Source organism: Prorops nasuta, unplaced genomic scaffold (genome assembly GCF_024137725.1).
Source record: "Prorops nasuta isolate Cenicafe-Biocafe unplaced genomic scaffold, Cenicafe_Pnas_1.2 PNAS00025, whole genome shotgun sequence".
Taxonomy (NCBI): domain Eukaryota; kingdom Metazoa; phylum Arthropoda; class Insecta; order Hymenoptera; family Bethylidae; genus Prorops; species Prorops nasuta.
In genome coordinates this window covers 615,269-640,818 of record NW_027116822.1, presented here as the reverse complement: position 1 = coordinate 640,818, position 25,550 = coordinate 615,269, and the positions used below count along the sequence as shown (strand labels likewise).

Genomic DNA, 25,550 nt, shown 5'->3' with positions numbered 1-25,550 from the left:
TGAGAAACTGTGTTAAAAAGTATCCTATCTGTGTTATTGTGTTTCGATTCATAATTAAACTTGGCGAAAGCAATTTTGCAATAGAGTAATTATTGGTCCTAGGAAAGATTTATGAGAAGAAGGAAGAAAGAAATTATTGCTGAGAAAATAAATTTTCCTCTTAATTCACTCTAATCAGGATTCGTTCGATAAACATTTATTTATTAATAATTGTTTTAATCGATTAAAAAAATATTTATTTTACTCTATTACACATTACGATCGATACAATCTTTCTTGTGATTACAACAGGAAAAGGAAAGAAGCCGAATTGTTTATTTATTGATTACTTTAATGGAAAAGTTTTTATGGCTCGATACGGTCGTTTTAAAGTTGAGAAAGACGGATTGAAAATGTAAATTGACTCTTAAGCGGTTCTTATCGAAAATTCTCGAGAGTCGCGAAACTATTGCGAAATGCAGGGACGAAAACGGTGTGTGCGAACGTGCGGAAAGGGGCTCGTGCAACTTGGAAAAGTGCGGCGAGCCTTTCACGCCTTTTTCACCCTCTTGTCCAACCACCCCAGCCCACAGCATCCCCTTTTCATCTCCGTTTATCCTCTCACCACTCGCAACACACTGCAGCCAGCATTGCGACACGAAACCGCACTTCGATAGCATTTGCGTTTTAACGCGCTCAGCTTTTATTTTGCCTAAATCATCCCTCGCTCTTCTTGCACGTCATCGGATAGCTACTGTAAAATTCGCTGCTGCATGGAACACCTTTCCTCGATATGTATATATATATATATAAGCAGGAATATAAAAAAAGGGAATAAAAAGCTGAAAGTGCAGAAACTCGTAGTTTTACAACTGAGAGAAAGCTTTGGGAATCGTGTATCTGCTTAACGCTGTCCACTGGAATCTGAAGTATGTAATGGGGGTAATATTAGGAAACCAGTGTTGGCTTTGGTCCACTAATTATACCGCTAATTAGTCGAGATTAGTTGCTCGATGTATAGCGGACTTTAATTTTCAACGGTCGTTTATCATTTCCTCGTATAATACAGTTTTAAACATGTTTATCCTCGTGCTTTCACAGTTCTGATAGATGTTAATTGGAGGGATAATTTTCATTAATAATAAACCAGAACTGACCAAATGAACGAATTAAATTTCGAATTTCTCCTTGTAAATTGCTTTCTTTTCAGTGGGATTTATAACAGTGTGGATTTTCTTTGCTGTGGAATTTCTTCTCCATTATTAGTTCAATCAAGTGTTTCTTTTTTTTTTAAATAATAATGGTATATTTAAATGGTAAATAATCCAGAAGAATCGTTCCAGGAACCTTGCTAATGGATGCTAATTAAAAGGTTAATTTTTATTAATGCTATATAAAACAGAGAACTCGGTAAATAATTTAAAATTTTTAATTTCTCAACTCTTAAATTTTTTTCCGATAAAATTACATGGCTATTGTTGGCTTCGTAAACTGTTTTAAATAATAATGATATTTAAATGGCAAATAATCTATAGAGGAATCATCGTTAAGAGATGTAAAAGTATATCGAGGAATGGAATTGAAGGCAGTTGTGAGTGCAAATGATGTCAATGTTTTTACAGGAGTTTAATTTACAGAAGGACAGTTGAGATTCTCGCTTTGGCTAAATGAGGGCAAATGCGAATATAATGGAATGTCATTCGGTGCAATGGCTTTGAAAAATGATGGATATAAATTCTTCCAAGTTCATCAGAGTCTAGTTCCCTCGCTTTTAATAAAATCCAATTTGTATAGATACGAGAGAAGTATATGATACAACATCATGGTGTGTGTGTGTGTGTGTGTGTGTGTAATAAGGAAAAAATTGCGAATTACAATTACGATAAAGAGACGTGTAAATAAAAACTAAATATTACATTTATTTCATTATAATAATTAGATGATTAGAGAGGATTAAAAAGATTAACAAAATTTACCTTGATACGAGTTAGCTAATATAGCGAATAAAACATAATTCGATGCAGAATGAGCATCAGCCAATGGGGTACGAAACAAAAGGCTGTGCTTGGAGGATTTTAGTGATTGAAAAGTGGGAGGGGGGGGGGGAAGAGGAGGAGTGACAACCGGAAGTGTGGAACTAGCTTCCATACGTAACACGTCACCTACCGTGTATCCATCAGCACAACGCATCTATTTTTGCTCCATTTTTTAATTTCACACCTTGTTTCCCATCAGCATTACACGCATCATATATAGGGTACACAAAAAAAAAAGTAATAAACACCCTTAATCCCCTTTAATTCAGTTTTTATTCCGGAAAGCCCCGGTAATAATCAATGCAGTCCGAAAAAACCATTCCCTGCACGAAACATTCGAACGAAACGCATTTCGATGTTTTATTTCGTCAACAAATGGAATATACGAGGAGCGAGACGGGTAATTTGGTTAAAATACTGAAAGAGCGATTTTCCATTTTTAATTAAACGTCAAAAATACACGCAATCGTATAAAATATATCGTTGAAAGTGTAAAAAAAAACAGGACTACGAGGTTATCATTGAGCAAGGGTATAAATAAAAATTAACGAACATTGGTAAAAAAAAAGGAATGAAATAATGAAGAATAGGGGATGAAATGTGTTGAGCCCTGATGAAAGGCGGCGGCGTGGCGTGGCATGAAATACTCGGAATTGGAGAATGGAAAAGGGGAAGAAAGAGGAAAAAAAATATAAAAGTTCAATTATAGGGAGGCTAACAGCTGCGATTGTAATGATTGACAGGGAAATAATTAAACGTCTCTAACACATCGGAGATTGGGATGGGGGTGGGGGGTCGTAACAGGGAAGAATGATACTCGACCGTGCCAGCTGATATTTCTCCCCGAAGCTCAGCCATTTTCAACGTGGCGGATGAAATTGTTGCATAAACATGCGAAACACGAGCGGATTAATAAATTAAGCCGATCAGGCGCTGTTAAAACTGTTGCGATATATATATATATATATATATATATCAGGCAAAAGCGCCAACCGAACTTTAACGACGAGCCCGAAATAAATTAGATTGACGTTTAATTAAAACACCATCCCGTTGTTAATATACGGAATCGCACTTCTCTAATAAAGTAAATTTACAAATTCACGCAACGATTCGGGGAAATATTTATCGTTGTATCAATTCTATCCTCGCGATTGCGATACGAACGATTAACGCTTACCACCTAAGCATCGCTAACGAAAACAAACGTTTATTGCGCAATCCCAAAAATCAATTCCACCTATTTCCCCAATACCACATTTTATCGATGGATTTATTTAGTGGAGAATAATTAATTATTCGGTAGTACGGAAATAAGGGAGGATTCGAGATTAGTGATAGAGAGAGAGAGAGAGAGAGAGAGACTGTTATCGATTTGTTTATGTATATTATATATATATCAAAGATGCATCGTGTAAATAAATATTACTATCAACAGTAAATTTTTGTTAAAATATTTCAGAAATTAATAGAAAATATAATATATGTACAGTGGCATATATATACAAACATAATAGCTGTGCAAAAAGAATGTTTCCCCGGTTTAAAAAAATCGAGTTCCGATCAATTTTGGAGGGTCAGTAAAGTAGATTTTTTTTTGTCACGGTATACACGTACGGTTAAAAGGAACAATTGGAGAGCAGAGGGACGAATCCATACACGGTATCAAATTCAACCGTATGGGTGAATCATACGAGCGGAATCGTGCGAAATATTCGAAGGTGGATCTACCCCCTTATGCAGAAAAAAGCCATCACTATATTTTCATTGAAATGTCACCACGAATATGAAGCGAACAATCCAATAGGAATTGGAAGCAAATGCAAGACCGCCAACTCCATTATACCTCGAATGGATTATCGATCATATCGTGCAACCAGTGCAGAGTGCGAATGTACAATTTTTTTACCACCCTCTTGTCATCCACAAATACCGAAACGTCCTCGGAACGTTTCACGAACATTGGTCAATCTTCGAAACATTTGCACGATCCAGTTATGCAATTTTTATTGCACAATCGGTATAACGAGTAGAATATTATTACCGAAATGATAATAATCGTTGCATAGTCCAATTACCGTCCGTTGCTTAATTGCGTTAACTGACACTCGGCGTTTCTCATTCACCAAGAGACTTCACCTCCTCCATTATATACACTCGTACAGTTTTCGTTCTAATTAACGGACTGACATGCACTCTCAAATTTCTTCCCCCTCTCCAGTTTCGTTAATATTGTTATTATTACAGGATAATTGCGAGAATCGTTCGATTGTAATTTGTAGCCTGTGTTCCATATATACGTTTGTTTCATCGAAATAAACGTTGGAAGATTCGTAAGAAATTTCACTGCTTATCCACAATTTTTATTCAATAATGCACGTGGGGATGCACTTTGCTGATAAAACGATAGAATATGCTCCGTGCTGAATTTTGACGTAGACCCTGCACGACTTATCTTCTTGTTTTCTCTGCTCCTATCATAAATGTAAATCTCCTGGCAATCGTTTCTCAATCTTGGATAAATTGTACCAACTATTCCAATGCTGTGTGTAATAATAATGCATATATATATATATATATATATATATATATATATAAATGCACTTGCCTCTCAATCCACAGAATTTTAGCAAGAGTCCTTTTGATAATGTTAATGGGAAAAATTGATGGATACTCGACGATCACTCAGCTTTTCACGTGATTTTCCTAAATCGTCGTGTTTCCTGCGAATGCTTTTAAGATCTCTTATATATACAGTATTGGGTAAAATAAAAGGGGAAAGAGCTACGAGTGGTATGTTCAATTCGTGATTCAACGTGAGTTTCGAGGATTAATGTGTATGGGGCTGGGTGAAAAATTGCAACACACCAGGAGTTCACGAGGGTGATAATAAAGTACAGGCTGAATTCAGACGAGCGTCCAGCAATAGGACACGAGATAATTTATCTGACTGTTACGTACCTGTGTGTCGTATACTTAAACGTTACCTGTCTCTATTTTCCAACGAATACACTTTAAAAGTGCCATATCGTACATTTATTCAGACCAAAATCGCAGGACGCCAACGACTGTACTTAAAAATTAAATTCCACTGTTCCCTGCTATCTGATCCGCTGTCGCGAAGCTTATCATGTTTTACGTGCTATCCTCCCATGATCCCTTTTTATGGTTCAAACTATACGGCTACACCCTCCCTAACACTATTTTATAACATTTCAAATCATAAAGCAACGTGGAAAATCATAAGACCACCTGGGATATAACTCTCTTTTATTCTTGTACATCTCTTAGGTCCACTCTCAAGTTTACATGTGTGTTACGTTTATATATATATATATATATATATATATGTGTGTGTGTGTGTGTAATGCACATGCTAATTTTGTGGGAATTATTGCAATGGCAAGAGTGCAGTGAAATGGGATCTTTAACCGAGTGGAATTGGCGAGTGATTTTTCTTGAGAATTCTTATTTAGAATTATCCAAGAATTTTATTGTTATATTATTAAAATTTATTCTGCTATAGAACCGTGTCAGCAGTTTTCCTGACCCAAATAGAGATTTTGCTTTAAAGAATAATCGTAATATTTTTATATTGCAAGGTGCTGAAAGATCAACATGGTAGGTCCACAATCATGGGAGGACAAATATTGGGAGATTTTTGAAAAATATTCCCAGCTCAGGCTTGGGAAAATTGATCGTTCCAATTATATTATGATAGTCTGTGGTGTTGATAAGAGAATTTTCAAATCGTGGATTGGTAATTCATATAGAGCAAATTTTAGTCTCCTCATCGACGAGCTTTAGCAGCGTGAGCAAAGAAGGAGAATTTTGTCTGCGGTGAATAAAGTTAGACTCACCTGGTTCGATGGTTAAAGTCAGCTGCAAGGGGTGCATTAGCGACAATTAGCAGGTACTAAATAACTGGCTGGGTGATGAATAATCTCCATAAAAACGCTGATAAATCATTATCTATCAAAACTCAAACCCACTTCATTATCCCAAGGGGGAACCAACAGTTTTCCACCTACGCGATAACAAAATCCGATAATCGCTGTTCGACCTAAAAACCTTCGCAGAGTTTTTATTTTCTTCCTTGGACTCTGATCCTTCGAGCTAGATTTTCGCAAATCCCGTGCACTTTGCGAATAAACTATAATAAATATATTCCTCGCTGAAAATCATTATATTTTCGATCACAAGAGACGAGCACTCTTCGTGGCACAAAAAACTATTAAATTATTATTAGATAATTCGAGCGTCGAGTAATAATAATCAAAATTCCTGGTCCTCTGTCAATTAAAATCCAGTTCAAAGCAGAGCAGTTCTTAGAGGTCTTCTAATTAAATTCTTCCATGGTTAAATTACAATTTCTTCGCAAGTTCCTCGCACTGATAGACTTTGGAGGGTGATAAGGTTCAAGTTTTTTCAGTAATTGCCAGTTTAATCGAGTAGATATCTGCATGAGAGGGAATATTAGCAGAGACCCTTGAGAATTCAGCTTATGCGAGGGGTGGGGGTTGAAATTTTCGCAGGATCCTCTGGATGTCCATTGGAAGAGACCCAGTGGTGGTCCACGTGCTTCAGGGACCACTCCGAGCCAAACTCGTCACAGGCCTCTCGCGTTCAACCATACGTCACACTTCCGGGTTGTGTAACTCTGCAGGGTTTCTATCGATTCGCAAGCAGATCATTTGGCAAGTTTTCCAACGCCGAGTAATTCGCAAAGTGCGGGAGAAGAAAAAAAAAATAAACTTTCGAGGGGTCGTGGAAAAAATATTGGATTTCTTAGGATAAAAATTAATTAATTCGCTAATTATTATAATTGATAAGTGTCACTGTTTCGAAGCCAAAGGTTTTCGGTTAAAGTGTTCGAGCAGCAGTTTTTTTGACGTTTATCGGGCGCAAGACACGGGCGCACTGCCAGGCAGCGTTCGCCACTCTCCAGAATCAGCTTTCTCCCTTCTCACAGTTACGCTGAATTTCGTTGCGCCGCGCATATAATTCCGAGGCAGCTTTGCTCGCGCAACCTCCTCACCACCTACAACAATGTGCTATCCTTATTTCACAGATCTACTCTCAATCGTCTCTCCATGACCAGAGATCTCATTTTACCTTGAAAATTTAATCTCTCTAATTAAAGAACCCTTACTCGTTTAACAAACGTATACTCTCTCGAGTATTTTCACAGTAATTAAATATTTCCATCGACCTACGTTGCTCTTTGCAGTGCCTCCTATTTTTCGATATTTCTATACTAAAATTATATCCAAAAAATTCTCCACTTATTTTTGCACCGGAGAAACAATTTTTTGGAGACTTTTCAATGAGCTTGAATACATTTTTCGTGCTTACTGCGAAATTATGCCCTGGTTTGTTATACAATGTCCAAAATCTATTGGCAAATCTGCTCGTTCAATCTTTAAGGATTGAGGAAGGATACTTTGCTTGTACTGTATAGCTAGATACCAATGCATACAAATAGAATTGTATCGCTGCTTTTCTCCAGCTTTGGCCAAACTTTGGAGGTTTTTCTATATGGGATTCGAGGGAAATTTGTTTTAATAAATTATATTTCGTGCATGAATCGAGGGGTTTTCGTAAAAAAGAATCAAGTGGTGATTAATAAAGAAACGTTCATTTACGTGATTGAAATGGGTCACCTGGGGAAAGAAAAGGTGATTGGGGGGGGGGGGGGGGGGTGAGACGTAGTGGGGTGAGGGTATGCAGTGGAAACAGTTCAAATGATTCGAGTCATTCTTTTTTGCCAAGTGCAGATTTCCCGCTTTCCGTAAATCCCTTCTCCCGCTCTCCCAGAAACGAGTTTTCCAGCTTCTCTTTTTCTTCCAGCTATGTTTGTTTTTTCGCATTTCTCTCATGCGCTTGTCGTCGGCGGCTTGAAAAATCGTCTGTAATCAAACCTTTTTTTTCCCCATCCGGCCAAAAAAGAAAAGGCATCAACGCACGGTTACCATCCATCTGTTATCGATTCTCCCATCTTGCCACCTGGAAACCTTAATTTTCCACTAAACTTCGTGTTTCTTGTTGCGATATTAACAACAAAATCACCAAACGCCTATCTATGAATTTCGATACTCGAGAAATAAAACACACTTCGTATATACGATTTTCAATGGAATATACCGAGTGGACGATCAAAACCATCGCCAAGTATACAACAACAAAAATAATTGCAACAAAAATTCTACATTATTTTCAAATCTAGATTTTCTAATGAAAAATTTATACAAGGAATTAAAAGGCACTCCATTCGAGACTTTATAAATATATAACAAGAAGTTGAAGCATTCTGGAAAAGTTTTCTTAATACAAGAAGATCCCTGGATATGGCTCCACCAATAAGAAGCGTTGAATTAAACAATTTTTAATCCCCAATAACTCGTGCATTAAAAACTGGGATTTAAAAATCGTGCAGGAAGTTTTTCCTACCATTATTATTTATATTCACTATATCCAACTCTATAACAATTCTCGTCATAATTAATCAGTTAAATATAAATATTAGTGCAAAATCCCAGTGCGTCTTTGATATATATTTTTCAGCAGGAAGTGTACAGTATTGGGTTGAAAGAAATGGTCGGTCGTAAGATAGTGCGTGTGCAGTTAATGCGAGGCTGTAACGGATTTATGGGTAGAGCCAAGGGAAAATTGACAAGCCGTGAAACTGCAGAGGTTTTCTCGGGAAAAGGGAGAAAAGCGTCAGCAATATCCACTGGATAAAATGGCTTCGCCGTGCGAAACTCCTGCTGCCGAGACTATATATGTGCACGTCTGCTCATGCACGCAGGTGTCGCTAGTTTAAAAAAGAAATTGTCAGGCTGATGGCAAAAGCCACTTGATATACATTTCCATTTGTTTCGATTAAAATTCTCTCGCACGACTGTACCTTTAAAATTAATTTTTTTCATAAACCACTGTTCATATTTTTTCAACAAAATCACCGAATTTTCTTCGTCGAAGCAATGAAAAAAGGAGAAAATTGTTCAACGTTCTTGTTCATATATTTTGATCCCTCTCTGATCGTTCTCCAATCGTGTCAGCATTTTAATACGTTTCGCCTAGGGGGAGGGGGGGGGGGGGTTAACACTGTGCACAGCTATGAATCTCCGTAGTCTTTAAATCCACGTTAACTTAACAAATGGGCTTATTCCGCCCAGTAAACCGAATTTAATTTAGAAATATACCCCAATAGTTAATTACACCCTGAGCGATTTAGAAATGTTTATGGCCACGAAAACTTATCAGAAATAATAGTGCAAATACGCAAATAGAAACGTTTTGCAGGTCTCTGACAACAAATTACGCGGACCGAAAGATTTATTCTTTGTTGGCAGAAAGGCTCTCGTATCTTAGCTTATTATTCATGGCTTTCGTTTGTTTTCTCTTTTCCAAGCGTGCATACATATAATGGCCAAGAATCTCATTAGCCCGGGGAGTGAAAAAAGCGCGGTACTCATTGTTTTTCTTCCCTTACTACACATTTATTATGATCGTTATTTATTACAGCGGAATCTATGGAAACCTTTTTGATTTATGAATAAATTTCCTACGTGTTAAAAGTTTCCTTTCCACGTGGCTGTTGATGGTACTGTAATTCTTCTGATTCTTGACAGGAAAAAAGCGAAATGGGAGGATTTAGCGAGGATTCTCTCCTTGCTAGAATTTTTAATTTTGGACCATGTGTTTTTTATCGAATTGCTAAGTGGTCAAGGTTCGTGCTCGAAGTACATTGGGGTGGTTTTTAAGGGTGGGAAAAATGTGCAAAAATTATCCTTCAGTGGTGCTGTAATCCCTGTGATTTTTGAGAAGAAAAAAAAATTAATGGGAGGATCGAGTGGTTTTTTTATCAATGCCAGAATGTTTCTTTGTCGACACTCTTTTTTTTAATTGGATAAATGGATTGGGGTGAGTACGTAGGGGTTGGTAGGAAAATAATAAGTGTATAAGAGCAAGTCGAGTCGTCGTGTTCTCTCTTCGGTCGCGATATGACCAGGAGAAAATAGTACGTAGAAAGATTTGAGAAATAAATCTCTAGTCGTTGGAGATCTTGGCTACGAAGCAGCAACCTAATTAGAAGAAAAAACATCCAGCCGCTCGTTACCCAGTAAATACGTTTCCCTGCAGAGTGGCTGTCACGCAAGGTAAATATTTAGTAAAATAAATAACGTCTCTTAGTAGACGTCTGCTTCTACCTGGTGCAAGCACCTTCCCTATTGCTGCCACTGCTCTTTGGCTCCATTAAATCTACGGAATGATTCTTGCGATATATAACATTAATCGGAAGCGAGTCACAGCGATGCTCTTTTTTCCTCCAAAATTCAGTGGGAAACTTTTTCCTCGTCACTCTCGACGAGAATACATAAATATATTAATATAATTATACTCGTTGGTGAAATTTAAAAGTCTCGTTATAATTAATTAAAAATATGCAAGTGTCGTGTAATTTTTTGTTTACTTCATTTCTTAATTCCATAACGATGCTGCTTTTTCTCACGCAAAATTTACATTTTTATTTTGGAAGAGAGAGAGAGAGAGAAATATATATAATTATATTAATAATTTTCTCTAATCGTGAAATCTGTAAATTTCGTTGTAATTAATTAGGAAACTAAAAGTGCATTGTAATTTTTTATTCGTCCCATTTCCTCCCACTTGTATATATACGTCAATGATTTTTTTGTTCATCGAGTACTTAGAATTTTATTTATCATGCTTAACGAGGTATATTTTCTCTACCATCGCTAATTGCCCATGGGAGAGTTTTCAGGGGTAAAATGGAGTTTCTTTAAGCAGTCGAAAGAATCACTGGCTTATAAGTTTGAGCGATGACGTTGGATATCGGATTAAAGGTGGACTTTTAACAGGAAAACACGAAAGAAAATAATTTAGTAGGGATTTACTCACGGAAGATGAAAATCGGAAATTTCGTAGTTGAGTCGTCTGGTGGTGATAAAAGTGGTTTTGATATGACGAGAGCTCGTAAAACTTTCGTAAGCCTAACTTGCTGGGAAGTTTAAGCTTCGTGACCGTGGCACGAATTCCCTCGTGGAGGCACGTACGTCTCTTTGGATCGTCACTCGACCACTGTCGAGGAACACTAAAGCTTCTTGCTGCACAACAGTTTCCCTCCCACACCCCCTAATCTTTCGCGCTCCATCGTAAAACCAAAACTACCAATTCCATTCATAATAATAAACAAAGAGATATACTACCTTACAAACTGCATCTTCTTTTTTTCCAATATTTTTTTTATTCTACCCCCCCCCCCTCTTTTATTAAACTATAGATTTAAAAGTAAATTCTTATAGTTTTTCTATCCCTCGTAATTTCAATTGACCAAGCTCGCTTCACTCGGAATGACGAATAAAGCATTTTTGACTCTTTTAAAATAAAAATTGTCTTTGCCTCGTATTAAATTATAATTTTGAATCCTTTCACGAGTTACGAGGCTCCATGGAAAACCTGATATAGAGTTTGTAGTGAATATCTCTCGTATTTCCAGTAGATTTTATAATAAAAATTCTTTTCTCTTTGAAACATCACATGACATAATGCTGAAGCTGACAAAGCACGATCTAGTATTTAAAATGATTTCACGTGCGGTTGTTGGACAAAGGAGTTAGTCACGCTTATAGGAGCGGAAAAGAATGATAACCAATTGTAGAATAGCTCGTGTTTGTTCTCGTAGGAATTTACGAAGCGAGATAACTGTGGAAAAAGGACCATTTTACAAGTTTAAGCATTTACTGTAATTTGGGAAAACGTTTTAACGAAGCGTTAAAAATACAAGGCTGCTTAAAATAATGTCAAGTGAATGAGAGGAGTTACACACACACACACACACACATATATATATATATATATATTCTTCGTTGATAAAATTTCATACTCGTGCGAGTCTCGAGCTGTTCGAGCTGCAGACTGAAAGAACCTGAAACAAGGTCGCAGAATCGGAAAAGCGGAGGCCACGGACGATTCGCGAACTTTCCAACGAACTTCTAACGAGACGCATCGTATAACTCATCTCTGATCGTCTCTGATTAGAATGGTCAACAAATTATCGTCGCCGAGTCATTTGGATAAACTGCGAACAGTTTTAAACTTGGCTATTTTTCTCTCGCAGCTAACGAAGCATTCGCTATTTTATTATTTGCATAAGTGATTTTGCTTTGCAAAATGTTGCTTTCATATTTTTTCTGATGCAGTGTAACATATATATACACACGTTTGTATACTTTTATTCAGCGTACGAATTATTATTGAATTTTTATACAGCATTTCAAATATTCGTCCTCAATAATGAGATAAAACAGAAGCCATATCAAGATTCATCCGGCTTGTAAAAAAATTCCATGTAATTTTAGTCGCATAAAGGGCACGTGAATTCGATGATTCTACAACCCTTTGGCGTGATTATCGAATAACAGTAAAATCGACAAAACGGAGTAAAATCGATAATAAAATAATTAAATCTGATTATCTCACATCATTAAAAAGCTCGATATGCAGTTTCGTTAAACGAAGCCTTTTTCAAGCGTTTTTTTGCAGAAATCGTACGAAAAAACAATTTCCAATTTAAGCGTTGTTCATACAAACGTTTAATTACGTTGCAAATTAATCCTCTGGTTTATTTTGTCTCATCGATTGCTTGTTTTTTAAACGAATATTATGCAGAGTGTTTGTTAATTAACCGTCAAGCCGGAGACCTTGATGTAAGATGGATGCAACACGCAGGCTGATTAAAAAATCCACGTAGTCTCCGTAGGTCTGGAAAACATTTTAAATTCCAATGGAGCAACATTTGTTATCAATAAATTATACAATTACTCGAAGCAGCTTTCGTGGGTAATTGGGTGATTGCGTTAAATATTCATGTATATTAAGATGTAAATTGAGGGGAAGGGGAGGGAGGGGGCGGTAAACTTTTTTAATTCGCATAATCTTAATAAAATGAAGACGCAGTCAGAGTCAGAAGGTTCGCACTAGTGTTCACGCCGCTTTCCTGAAAGAGTAGTTAGCGCTGCAATTTTCTTCCCGGTACTTTATCAAGCAGGCAGAATTTCGTTTGTACAACTGGCAGAATGTTTTTCTAGCGACTCCAAACTGGCGCGTTAAAGCCGTTTACAGCCAGCGTGGAATCCCATTAAAATCGGAAAAGCTACTTTTCCCATTTGAATGGAAAAAAATAGCGTCTTGGTTAATTACATTGTACAATCATTTGGACGTTAGCTGTGAGGAAATAAAGAATCAAAGGAAAAGAATATAATTTTCACGATTAAAAGAAATTTTCACGTTTCCTAATGCTCTCCTGATGGCTTTGACCAATCGAATGACATTAGCACGTTATATATATATAATCCCGAAAATTTGATTACTCGCTCATTTCAATCAGCAAATCATTGGTTGGTTCAGTCCATTGATTAACCGTCTCTCAATTATTTTCTCACATGAATATCATTGAGGAAAAATGTTTAATTAATGCGCCAAAGCTTTGGGAGCATTAATTTATCCTCCAGCGTTTTGATTAATTAACAGGAATGGAGGAATAATTGACTGGAAGCGATTGGATCTTATCGCGAAATAAACAGCCAATCGCTGATGCTACTGTCCCTTAAAAGGTACTAATTCCACTACCACAAATCCAAAGTCTCGTTCCTATTTAGCTAGCTTCGATCCGCTCAGTCTCATTTGGGGATAAAAAAGAAATGCAAGGGAAAAAGATAACGTCATTCTTTTTTTATCTCTTGACTTTTTACCCGAAAGCTTTAAATCCCTCTCGCTTCCCGCATCCAGCTTTTTAATTGGCTTCCAAATACCGAGCAAAAAGAAAATTCACAATTAGAGTGTGTACTTTGCACCAAACGATATAAATTCACACGTATACACATTGTAAACTGAAATATGTCTATGTTGGCTCGATCCAATAAATTCCAATTCAATTTTCATGCATCGCGCTTAACTTTAATTAAATCATTTGGCTAATACATCCGGTTAATAAATTATTTACAAATCAAGCTGTGATTTTAATACCGATCCAATATTTCTATTAATAGATCATCGGTGTACTCGACGTGACTAATGAATTAAACGCGTTGCTATAGCCCTTCGTTTCATCGAATCATCAACAGCAGAGCTGAATTAACTTTCCTAATGTAATTATTGTTATTATTAAACCGTCAACCGAATTTCCATCGTATAATCGAAGAAATATAAAAATCCATAAACAATATTTTCCAAGCCATTCCATAAATAATCATAATTATATAAACAATGCTAGAAACGCATCCAGGATATTTTTTGCGCAATAAGCCAAAACTTAATTAAAAGGATCTATATAAAGTTTCAGCGGTTAATGGTAGAAATTCTTTATTTTACGCCAGCAATTCGCGTTGTGGCTAGGTACATTTTCCCGTAAAGTATTCTCCAGTTTAAAGCAGGAGTAGTATCCGACGCGCGACGAAAGTAACGCTGAGAAGCTAAAGTTTCAACGTGTCTCTTTATAACCTTAGCAAACGTCACTGCCGTAGGATTTTCCTCAGTAGTGGCAATCAGTTTGCAGCCAGCCTGGGGCTTGCGTAGCTTGTTTTCGATAATAATAAAGCGATGCAAGTGGAGGGTAAAAGATTCAGACCTCGCTCTTGGTTTTTTATTCTTCGAGAATTTTCTGTTTTCAGTTTGCTGGGTGGTCATGAACGGGGGGGGGAGGGGGGGAGGAATAAAAAAGAGAGAGATATTTTCTCACTCGGAGCTTCCGTTTCCTCAGTAGTACAGCCAGCAATCAGTCGGCAGACAGCTCCGGGCTAATAACGCTTGCTTCCGATAATAAAGTGACGCGAAAAGTAAAAACCTCTAATTTTGCTCAGTTTCCATCCTCAACGTGAATTTTCTGCCTTTCGCACAGCTCTCAGAGCTGTACCCTTTGACCATCTTGCGACGTTGCTCTCTTTTCACCCTGATTAAACTGCTCCCTTAAAATCACTGGGTTGTCCCGAGGTTCCCACTGGAACTATAGTGAAATCGAAATTGTAAGCTTTATAGAGCGTTGTTTCGGTAATTTTTAACAATTATTAATATTGACATTTATATACGAAGCCATTAAAAATGCACTTTTGAAATATTTTCTGTACTCGTTTTTTATTTCATCAAGAGGAATGTATTTTAAGTTAATTGAGGTGTTTTTAGCCATAGGTAAAACAGGAAAAACAGAATGTACCATTTCCGTATTAAACTCCTACCTAAAGATTTTCTTTTAATTAAGGGTGAGGGAATAAAAATATTACGTTTGCACACGGCTGGAGAGAGAATTCCTTTCGAATAATTATTCATCGCTGTCGGTTAAAGCTGCTTTTCACGTTCTACATTTATCAGCTTCCAAATCAAAGGGTACATTTATTAGGGCTGTCCTTGTTTCGAGTTTGAATACGAAACGTCAAAGCTTCCTTTATACACACAGTCGATAATCACTCGTGCTATATTTTTCGAAGATCTAATTAGGACCTTTGCAGCTCGTCACAAAAATTTTACGAGGAGAAAAATGCTTAATTTTACAAAAAATCAATCTTGATTATTATTTTGTGGAAAAAATTGTTCAAACCTGTACAATAATACTTATACATAGAAAAATAATCAGTTCTTTGGTATAATTGCACTCGTTAATTAAAAAGAAAGACTTTGAAAGTGAATCGAATCGAGCAATGATCCGACGGTTGCGAAGAGGGCTGATTCGACTGTCTGCTTAAAATACGAAGCTTCTACTTGGCCGGTACGTACGATGAATTACGATGAATCTGCAGGGGAGCTCCGTCGGATCTTTAGGATTTACAATAACTCGTTGAAAGTGTATACTCTGCCCTGGTGATTTATATATTTTACCTCTGAACTATATGAACTATATTTCTTGTATTTTTAGCACTCGTAGAATATTAAATAAGAAATGTCAATACAGCTAGGTTATAACTGATTGTTTCCACTCATTGAATTTGCTCTTGAAACAATAACGAAGACCACGTAATTTTAGGACAATTTATTCTGGCACGAAGCTTGATAAAACTCGGTAAATGCGAATAAATTTAATCATTCCGCGATGGTCTGACTCTAACGAACTGTTTCCCCTTGGCTAGATATTTGTTTACTCGTTTCTGAATAATTTCACTGTACTCCTATATATATATATATAGCGACTCTCGATGGATTTTCTGTTGTTTAAAGCAATTAAAAATTATCATTTTATTTGCCTTTTATATTTTGTTTAGATATAGCATTAGTGCGGAGGAAATCAGGAGATAAGCAAGGTAAATAAGAAAAAGAAAATGTGGAATATCGCAGAGGGTAGAAAATTGCAATTTCTTACTTTGGAAGCGGCTCACATTACGTATTAAGGCTCCGTGAAACAGCTGCACATAAAATGCAAAAAGATACGGTTCTGTGGAAACAGAATTACAGTTTGACAATTCAGCTGGTGTGAGTGGAATACCGAGGACTGCGGAGGGGGCTGGGAGGGAAAAATTGGATCAAGACGCGACTGAGAAGAAACGGAGGAAGTAACCTTGGGGATGGAAAGTCTGAATTCTTGTTATCTTAACTAATCTCAACTTGACGAAAAGTTCGCAACCACCTAACCCTTTTCGAGCTGCTCGTTCTTCGATTCCAATCGAATCAGCTAGCTGTATGTGTATGATTCGAGCTCATTTTTTCAAAGATTCCTAGTGTTATCTAATTAATTACGATTATCTTAGTGCTTATACAAAACTTGCAATTTTATGCTTCGAATATTTTCACAGCTCGAAAAGACATTTGATCAGCAATAAACTGAGTATATTCAGCTTTTTATAGATTTTTTTTACATTTGCAACTGTGTTACTCCATCCAATCTAAACCATACAGAAACTTTGCAGACAGTCAGCCCTTCAAGATTTGTACAATCTACAAGTTTAAGCAAACTTCGTTTTCGTTCTTATAGAAGCGAGGTGCCTCAAAGATTAACAGAGATCGATCAGAAATTAAGCCTTGAAGTAATGTTGTTATTGTACTGTTTTTTGCTCGAGATAATTTTGAAGGAAAAGTAATTACAGGATTAAGCAAGGGAGAAATTTTGAAATAGCTGTTTTTATTTTTTTCTTTTTTTGCCAGGAAAGGTAACGCTCTCTCTGGATTATTTTCATCATCAGGAATGTTAATAAAGTAAAGTAATCTAAATCAAAGCTTCTTCGTTAATTCCTGAGCCGGATAATTTGCGTCACATGGCTTTCTAGCAAAGGTTACTTTACGAATTTTCACTTTGAAAGCATCAGCATTAGTATTAGCCAGTTTTCCCTTGTAAACTCCTCCTTGTAATCGTATTCAGCTAATTTCAACACATTTCGCGTAGCGTACTGCGAGTCTTGTTACTCTACATTGAGTAATCAGGTTAGTTCCTTTTGCTACGTTGGCATTTGTAAATTTAATGCCATACGAGTCGTTCTGTAAAGTTTTACTGTCCATAAGATGGTTAACAGCTCAACCTCGTGTTGCAATTTTCTTCCTTTCATAACTTATTAAGATTCTCATTAGAGAAACATTTCCAAGATACAAATTCTCCACCTAAACGTGCAGCCGAGTAACTACGAGTAACCAAAATCTCGTCCCTCTTTTTTTTTTTTTTATAAAAAAATCACAGAGCAGAATTTTAATCAATTATTTTTATTTACACTTCTTCGCAGTATTTATGACTTTACCTCGCTGGGATATTTCGTATATTCATAAAGAAGTTTTTAATTAGTGACGTAAAAACCATTTTTTTCATCGTCTCTAATTACAATTTGAACTTTGATTACCAAAGATCGTATCTATTTTTTCCTGGAATTTTTGCTTGATATTTTGCTCCTTTTTATTAATGAAATCATAACCTGTATGAAATATGGTAATTAGAGCTGTAATAGTTATTTTACACACGTGGCAAGTATACAATTTTTTACCATGGAGGAAAATTGTTTTTATCTCATGGTTTAATATTTTGCTATTTAAAACACCTGCCCATAAATCTTTATTGCAGCTTCTGCGAGAAATCACGTAGGTAAGTGGGTAAAGTGCATACGTGGTTAAGGACTGGCTGCATCTAAATTGAGAGCCAACTCTATTCCAATGTAGTGGAACGTGAGACTTATATAAATGTGTTATAGATTCATGCACACTCACATGCATAATTGTCTATGTTGCATTTGTACCAGAGGACGAGAGTTATACAGTGTCCCTGAAGTAATTAACTTGGCTCACATAGAGAAATTCGTCATAGACATCAGGGCCAGATAAAAAAGCTTTTTTTATTTTAGAACCTAATGAATAATTAAGCTCTTAATTATCGTGATCAGTGAAAAGCTGGTTTATTTTCTGCTTGGACCAGAAGATGTACCTTCAATTAACATAAGCTGGAAAAATATTTTACTTCGCATATAGTACTATATAATATTTGTTCTTATTACATTTTTATTTATTAAAGATTTATACACGCTGCTTGTGTGATTATTTAATATTATATTCTATATATAATAAATACATTTTATAATATTAATCTTGTCAAACTCCTATTTATTTATCTCTTGAATAAATATTTTATGGATAATTTTTAATTTACTTTGCACGCAGAAATGATTTAAGCGGAACGCGTTATTATGTCTGGTTTTTTATAAATGAATATTCGGAGAGTTGGATTTAATATAAAGATTTAACATTTTTCCCTATTATTACAACGTTTCGAAGATTACTGCGAATTAACTCTAATATAAGTTTCAGATCTTCTCTGATTTTTTTATAAACTTCCATCAAGTAAAAAGTTGTATCTTTGTTAAAAAGATATTCAGAGAGAGAGAGAGAGAGAGAGAGAGAGAGGAACATTTTTATCAAGAACTTTTTCTTCCATTTTTACAGGAGTGTGATAAAGGTATAAAGGATGTTTGTCCAATTTTAGCATTCTTGTTGCATAATTGTGAAATGAGCAAAAAATTTAGAATATCTTGCAAATGTATATGTATTAAATTCATTTGATTCAAAAGTGTTATTGTAAAAATGTAAAAAAAAAGAAAACCCTTATTCGCATCGATAAACGCAGAAGATAATGCAATTACAAGCCTGGATTTTAATGCAATCATTTCCTCGTGCGATGAAAAATTCAATAGTCACCGACGCGGTAAACCAAATCTAGTAACGATAGCAATAAAATTGTAAATATCATAGTATAGACTACGACCACAACTTTACCACGTGTAGGAGATAAAATATTATTATACACGTGCAGTCTCTAAATTCACCCAACGATAATTAAAGAAAAAAGAATTTGATAAATAATGTCAAGTTAAAATTTTCTCTGGAAAAAACTAGATATGATATACTTAAATATTTACAATAATTACGAGACAATTGCTGGACCAAATCAATAATTAAAAACTACAGTATTTCGGTTTGGTTGGAAAGTTCTTATCGGTTTGTTTCAATAATACCTCACTTTTGAAAAACGATAATATTTCCATTCAAACTGACGTTCACTAATAAAATAAAAATAATCATTTGAAAATACTGATAAAAATAAACCAAAGAGACTGGCTGGTGATTATGACAATTGGAGGAAAGAAATAGATTGAAAATGTAGCCACGTGAGAGGCGAAATAATTGAAGAATAGTCTAATTTTCGACTGGATTAATTTAACTGGCATAAATGAAATTGGCGTGGCACACACATATGGTTACAATTACGTTTGTGTTGACTCGTGACAATAAAATCAGGTCACCGCCAGTTTTAACACCGATTGAGCTCCATAACGAACTAACAATGGTGTACTTATATTTTGCAGCATTCTATACGAAACTTTTACACAGGTTAAATTTGTGCTTCGTTTAATTATCATAATTTGCACACCGTCCACGATGATTTAATGATTATTGGATCTTTTATCAACAATTTACGTACAAAATATTTCCCATAGAGCTATTGAGCTTTCGTGATGAATTGGTACCATTGCGGAATATCTCTTAAAGATTTACGTCGAAAATATTTTTCAAAGAACAATATTTGTAACATGACTGACGGATATTGCTATCATGCGTATCAAATGAACGATCTCTGGTATCCCTTGAGAAAAAACTTTTACGATATTTGCATTCCCTTTTCTCGTATTCGTACATATTCAGTCCACATTGTAAATATTTATTACTCTCAATCCGAATAAAATATATATTTTTGTACATCTGCACTTTGTGGAAGAAATAAAATAAAATGAAATTATCCTTTGCTGCGTTGGAAATTTATTTTTTAATAATTTGATTGGTGTAGCTGTTAACAAAAAATTGAATAAAACTTTTCATGTAATGTTTGCTACCACAGTGATGCAATTACTCGTTCTTCGTGATGATTTTTTGTGGGCAAATAAAATTGGACGAGTAGTAACAGCAAGTTTGTAACAGACTATGGCTGTGTTCGAGAATTAACTGCTTGTATCCTAAGCATTGAAATTTCTATATTTTGTGCCACACATCGTGTATATAGGATTGATAATATAATACTAGTAATACTGCCAGTTCATGCTGAAAGACTGCCTTTAGTGCTGCGTCAAACGTTTTTAACTGTCACGATGATTTATGTTTGTATTCAGAGATGTCACTCGAAGTAAAAGAAGCTTCGAAATCTATAGTTTACGTAACGTGTATTGTAATATTCGAGGGTATTTTGAGTTAGAATGACGTCACTGAATACGATCTATAGTAAGGTTATAATAGAAGGGGGGGGGGGGGTCAGTTCCAAGGGTTTGGTTAAAAAATACACATGAGAAAAATTGTGAAACTCATTTACAGTTATCGAAGGTACCTTGTTAATATGAGAAAGAATGCTGTATAATTTTTTAGTTGCTATTTAAGGAAATAAAATTTCACTAAAAAATATTGTTATTCATTCTGGTAGAATTCGTACAATTAATGAGCTCTTAGAAAATTGATCGACGAATGCGAGCCACTGTACATAATGGTTTAAAGTGGATTATTGCCTATACTGACTCGGTCAATGGATTTATAAGTGGTAAACACTTTAAACCCTGCAAATTTCTGCGATCACGATTGTTACTCTCCAAAGATATTTAAGTAAACAAGCGATAGCCTTTGAGATCGATTTAATTAAAGTTTTTGACCAATTTCAGTAGATTGAATATTGTTTAAACTTTGAGGTCGATGATAGAACACTCAAAAATTTATTTATGGGCTTTTTAAACCGCAAAGTGGAAATGGTAAAATTGTATTATTTTTTGTAATGTTCGTGAAAAGCATTAGTGTGAAAGATTTAGTTTCCTTTTTTTTTTGTAATAAATTTCAAAAAAGATAATTTATAATTTTATTAAAGTTATGCGTGATTTGATTGAACGAAATAATACTAGAGTTATGTTTTCATGCCTCTGGGTATATAATATGGTATTTAAAATAGATAAGGCATTTTATTAAAATCATCGAAGAGGGACGTTCAAAGCAAAGATCTGTTTGCTCAGCAGACTGAATCCTTCTCAAATATTTTATTTAAAAATATCGAAAGCGTCCGGAAAAATAATAAATCTTTTATATCGATCACATTCTGCAAAATATTTCTAAAAGTTGAAATGGTTGAATTTAATGGTATTTGATAAACTCAAAGATGTAAAACCCACAAGTTATAAAACCACCTTCACGAGGCTTTTATGGTATAAATAAAAATAAAGTATAACAGGAAAGTTTATTGGTCAAATTTATCGACATTACAATCAACATGTCTATGGTTATTTCAGCACGTTGCATTATTTTATTGTTAGCCTTGGAGATGTGATAACTTTTTGGAGATTTTACCATCAACAATGCAGTATTTCTGTCAAATTCTTATTGAGCTTCTTTGATCAGCTACGAATTCCTTAAACAAAGAAATGTTCCAATCATTCTATTTAATCGTCGTTTGTATAAAACCAATGCAGAATTTTATTTTGATTTTTTAAAATTAATATTCATTGTTCAATAGAACAATCTTTAAAAAATCGATACAAAATGGAATCTCGTTGAAAAGAAAGGTTTCTATCTGTAATGTCTACATCCACAATCACTCAATTTCCCTCACCCTTACCAAAAATAAATCAAAACCAACTTCTGCTTCGCGATGATAATAAAATTCGAATGCATTAAAAAAAAACAAAAAAAAAACAAAGAAATCTTTACTTCAACATTCAGCATATTCGATCGCTAGCCTTAAAATATATTTACGCCATTCGCATCCATTTAACAATTTTACAGCTAAGATTGCAGTATTTATTTAAAACATTTGAAATCGTAGACCCGTGATAATGAGAAAATCGTGAGCGTTTGAAAATAATAACTCGATAGAGGGCTTATATAAACACCAATAATCTCATAACAGTTTACTTGTATCTGGCACATGCTTATTAGAAGGAACAATGACGCGTAACAAATTTGCAACACTTTTTGTCGTTTTGGCTGTGGCTGTGATCGGTATGTAACAGAAAATAAGATGAACGTGCTAAAGCAGGCCACTCTGAATATTGCCAAAACATAGATCTACCTTCGATTTAAAATATAATGCTTGCTTCTTAAAAGCATTTATCTGCAATAAGGACAAAGAAGAATACCGATGCCATATAAAAAAACAGCAATGACCTTGAACTCTAAAAATAATTTCCTCTAACTCTTCTCGACTAATTTCAACAACGATCGAGACAAATTTGTGTGGCCTGGTTTAGCAGATCGAATATCTAATAACGAATTAGCATAACGATAAAACATTTGCAATATGTATAAGAAACGATCATTTTTAGGAACTCTGAGCTTAAAGTTTGACAGAATACGTGGAAGCGCGACTACCAAAATTGCGGAGGTTCCTTATACGGCTGTCATCTTCAGAAATGGGGAATTCCTCTGCAACGGTGTCCTCATTGACACTGACGTAGTCGCCACCACGACTAACTGTGTAAAATCTGCAAACAAGAGTAGAGTTGCTACCGTTCGTGTTGGATCCGACGATATGGAATACGGTGGAGAAACTTACAATATAGTGGACTTTAAAATGTTTAAAAAAAATAATCAAGGAAAAGATTCCAAAAAAAAGAATGCAGTACTTTTCAATTTTGGCTTACTGAGGGTATGTTCCATTATATTATCTTCTTGTTTCTTATTGCTCTTAATTTTCACGATTTTCATTCTCAGCTCGAAGCTCGTATTAAGCCATCTACCAAGGTCAGTACCATGTATATCGCAGCGAAAAAGCCACCTTCCAATCAGGATGTATTTGGAGTACTCTCTGGCTGGGGAAGAAGAACCAATTTGATTCAAAAAATGAACATAAGTTTGCTGGCTGATGAGCGATGCGAGAAGCTAAAAAAGTTTAGACCCGAGGAGCATCACATTTGTGCCTTCATAATTTCTGATGATGAAAATTCATGCGCCGTAAATATTATGATTATACATGTTGTTTTATAGATTTACTTAGTAAGGAAGAAATTTATCATTGAATTAATTCTTTTTCAGGGTAACGACGGTGCTCCTGTCGTATATAACAATGCTCTTATCGGTATAACTACCGGAAGAGGTGATAATCCGTGTAATAAAAGAACGCCAACGATTTTAACTAGTACGTATTATATGAAGTCTTTCATCAATGAGCAACTGAGTAAGTTCGCTGAGGATGATGCGAAAAAGAAAGCAGCTTGTAATTGCTAAATTTACCCTATTATTCTAGTTAATTTATTATTTATATTGAATCAAAAGTATTCTTCAAACGCGTCTTCTTGTTTTTGATAATCCACATCTGTAATCAACTTGCTGCAATAAACCATCTTTAAGAAAAAAAAAAAATATTCGAAGACCCAAAACTTTCTACGTGATGCTCTTATAATAATGAAAACTCATGTCAATATAAATGTTTATTCGTCGAAATTATCTGTGTTATAATCAGTGTGGTAGTAATTATTTGGATATATTGCTTTATTTTATTGGCAAGATTTAAAACATATTTTTAATGGTATATACAGTCAAATGTGAAAATGTAGTCCTGTAAAAATGAGTAAGTCGTGAGCATTTTAGTATAATAATTAGATAAAGATACTGTATAAAGGCCTATAAGCTCTAAACTGCTTACTTGTATCTGAATTTATGAGAAGAAACCATGACAAGTACAAATTTTCTAATATCATTCGTCGTTTTGTCTGTGGCAGTAATTAATAAGAAATTTAATTCAATTGATATGGTACATTCCGGAAAATACTAGGGAGCAACGAAAAAAAAAAAAATACAGGAACCAATTATAAGATCAAAATAATGACCTTGAAATGTAAAAATCAGTGATCATTAGAGATGGAATGTTATTATCGCGACCATTCGTTTAAGCTGTACAATATTTTTCTACAGTATTTTTCGATCAATACATGAAAAGTTAATGAGATATTTTCGTGTCCAGATTTGCCAGGTGTAACTTATACATAGTAGGATAACTTAACCAAAGCTTTGCAGTACAAAGAGCAAATAATTTTTAGCTTTATAGCCACAAAGTTAGAAAAACTGCTGAAAGGCGTATTGGCTATGCGTTTTGATCTTCCTTTTATGGTATCAATTTTATGGAATGATCAATTTCACTGTAACAGCATCCTTATTAGTGATCGAACTGTGCTCGCTACAGCTTTCATTGTAAAAAGGCACAAAAATATAAACATATCCCAGCCCAGATGAGATCAAATAAATTTTTACACGCTGAAGAATTTCATAAAACAGTAGATTTTAAACTGCTTGCAAAAATAGAATATCACGTATAAAAAAAAACAATAATGAATTATATATTAGGCATTGTCAAGGTAAGCCATATTCATTTATCTAAATATGTTATCAGTAATTAACTTTGATTCTCTTTCTCTTTAAGCTAACTGCTTTTATCAACACCAAATATTCCAATAAATTAATCCATTATGACTATAAAATATAGTTATCTACGAATGGAAGTATACTACATAATATATTTATTAGTTAGAAAGGCACTGAATCAATGGAACTTAATTAATTTCTCTAAAATATTAATACAAATTTAATCTCTTATAATCACTGTAATAATTTAGAAAATTTGATCCTTCACAATCATCATATGCACTATCACAGTTGCATCAAATGATTCATGCATCGTAAATGTTGTAAAAAATTACATTCTTTATAGATCAATATAATCTGCAATATTCTAGCACAGAAATATTTATTTTTTAGAATGACGATATATCCGCTGCTCTATTTCACAACAATCATCTTTAAGCTTTGGCTTCCGGTGGTGCTGAACGTAGCTCGAGTTTTCCATCCGAAAGATTTCATCAAGGAAGCAGATGTGTACGAAGGTGGCATTTTAGCTACAGGAAACTCACAATTTCATTAGAGTTTTGAGCTCTTTAGCAATAGTTCTAGAGTTCCTGATAGTTTAAATAAATAGTTCTGGCAGCTTGTTTCATGAAACGTCTCACTTTATCCCAGTCAAATTTTCAACATGCTTCCTTA

General features: G+C 35.0%; 2 protein-coding genes across 3 annotated transcripts in view; one reads left to right on the top strand and one right to left on the bottom strand.

The window, feature by feature from the left end:
- LOC136782028 (cysteine-rich secretory protein 3-like) overlaps window positions 1–11,089 on the bottom strand; it is a 42,091-nt gene extending 31,002 nt beyond the window's left edge. Inside the window, exon 1 of one of the 2 annotated variants that reach the window (XM_066741151.1) lies at window positions 10,941–11,089. The gene's annotated coding sequence lies outside the window, so the exon portion shown is untranslated. Of the gene's footprint in view, window positions 1–5,875; window positions 6,918–10,940 lie in introns of those variants that run through there. The other variant, XM_066741150.1, reaches the window with a different exon arrangement.
- An 11,336-nt stretch (window positions 11,090–22,425) lies between these two features.
- LOC136782131 (hypodermin-A-like) lies at window positions 22,426–23,876 on the top strand. The gene is made up of 4 exons (XM_066741325.1): window positions 22,426–22,517; window positions 22,841–23,163; window positions 23,229–23,468; window positions 23,550–23,876. Exons 1-4 carry the CDS (start codon window positions 22,463–22,465, stop codon window positions 23,739–23,741), a joined length of 810 nt encoding a protein of 269 aa, XP_066597422.1. The 5' UTR covers window positions 22,426–22,462; the 3' UTR covers window positions 23,742–23,876.
- The last annotated feature ends 1,674 nt before the right edge of the window (window positions 23,877–25,550 follow it).

Bases quoted from the DNA above. Each gene is read 5' to 3' on its own strand.
- LOC136782131 (XM_066741325.1), top strand. From the start codon at position 22,463: ATGACGCGTAACAAATTTGCAACACTTTTTGTCGTTTTGGCTGTGGCT. The intron at 22,518-22,840 runs GTATGTAACAGA...GATCATTTTTAG, and splicing joins TTTGGCTGTGGCTGTGATCG to GAACTCTGAGCTTAAAGTTT. The intron at 23,164-23,228 runs GTATGTTCCATT...TTTCATTCTCAG, and splicing joins TCAATTTTGGCTTACTGAGG to CTCGAAGCTCGTATTAAGCC.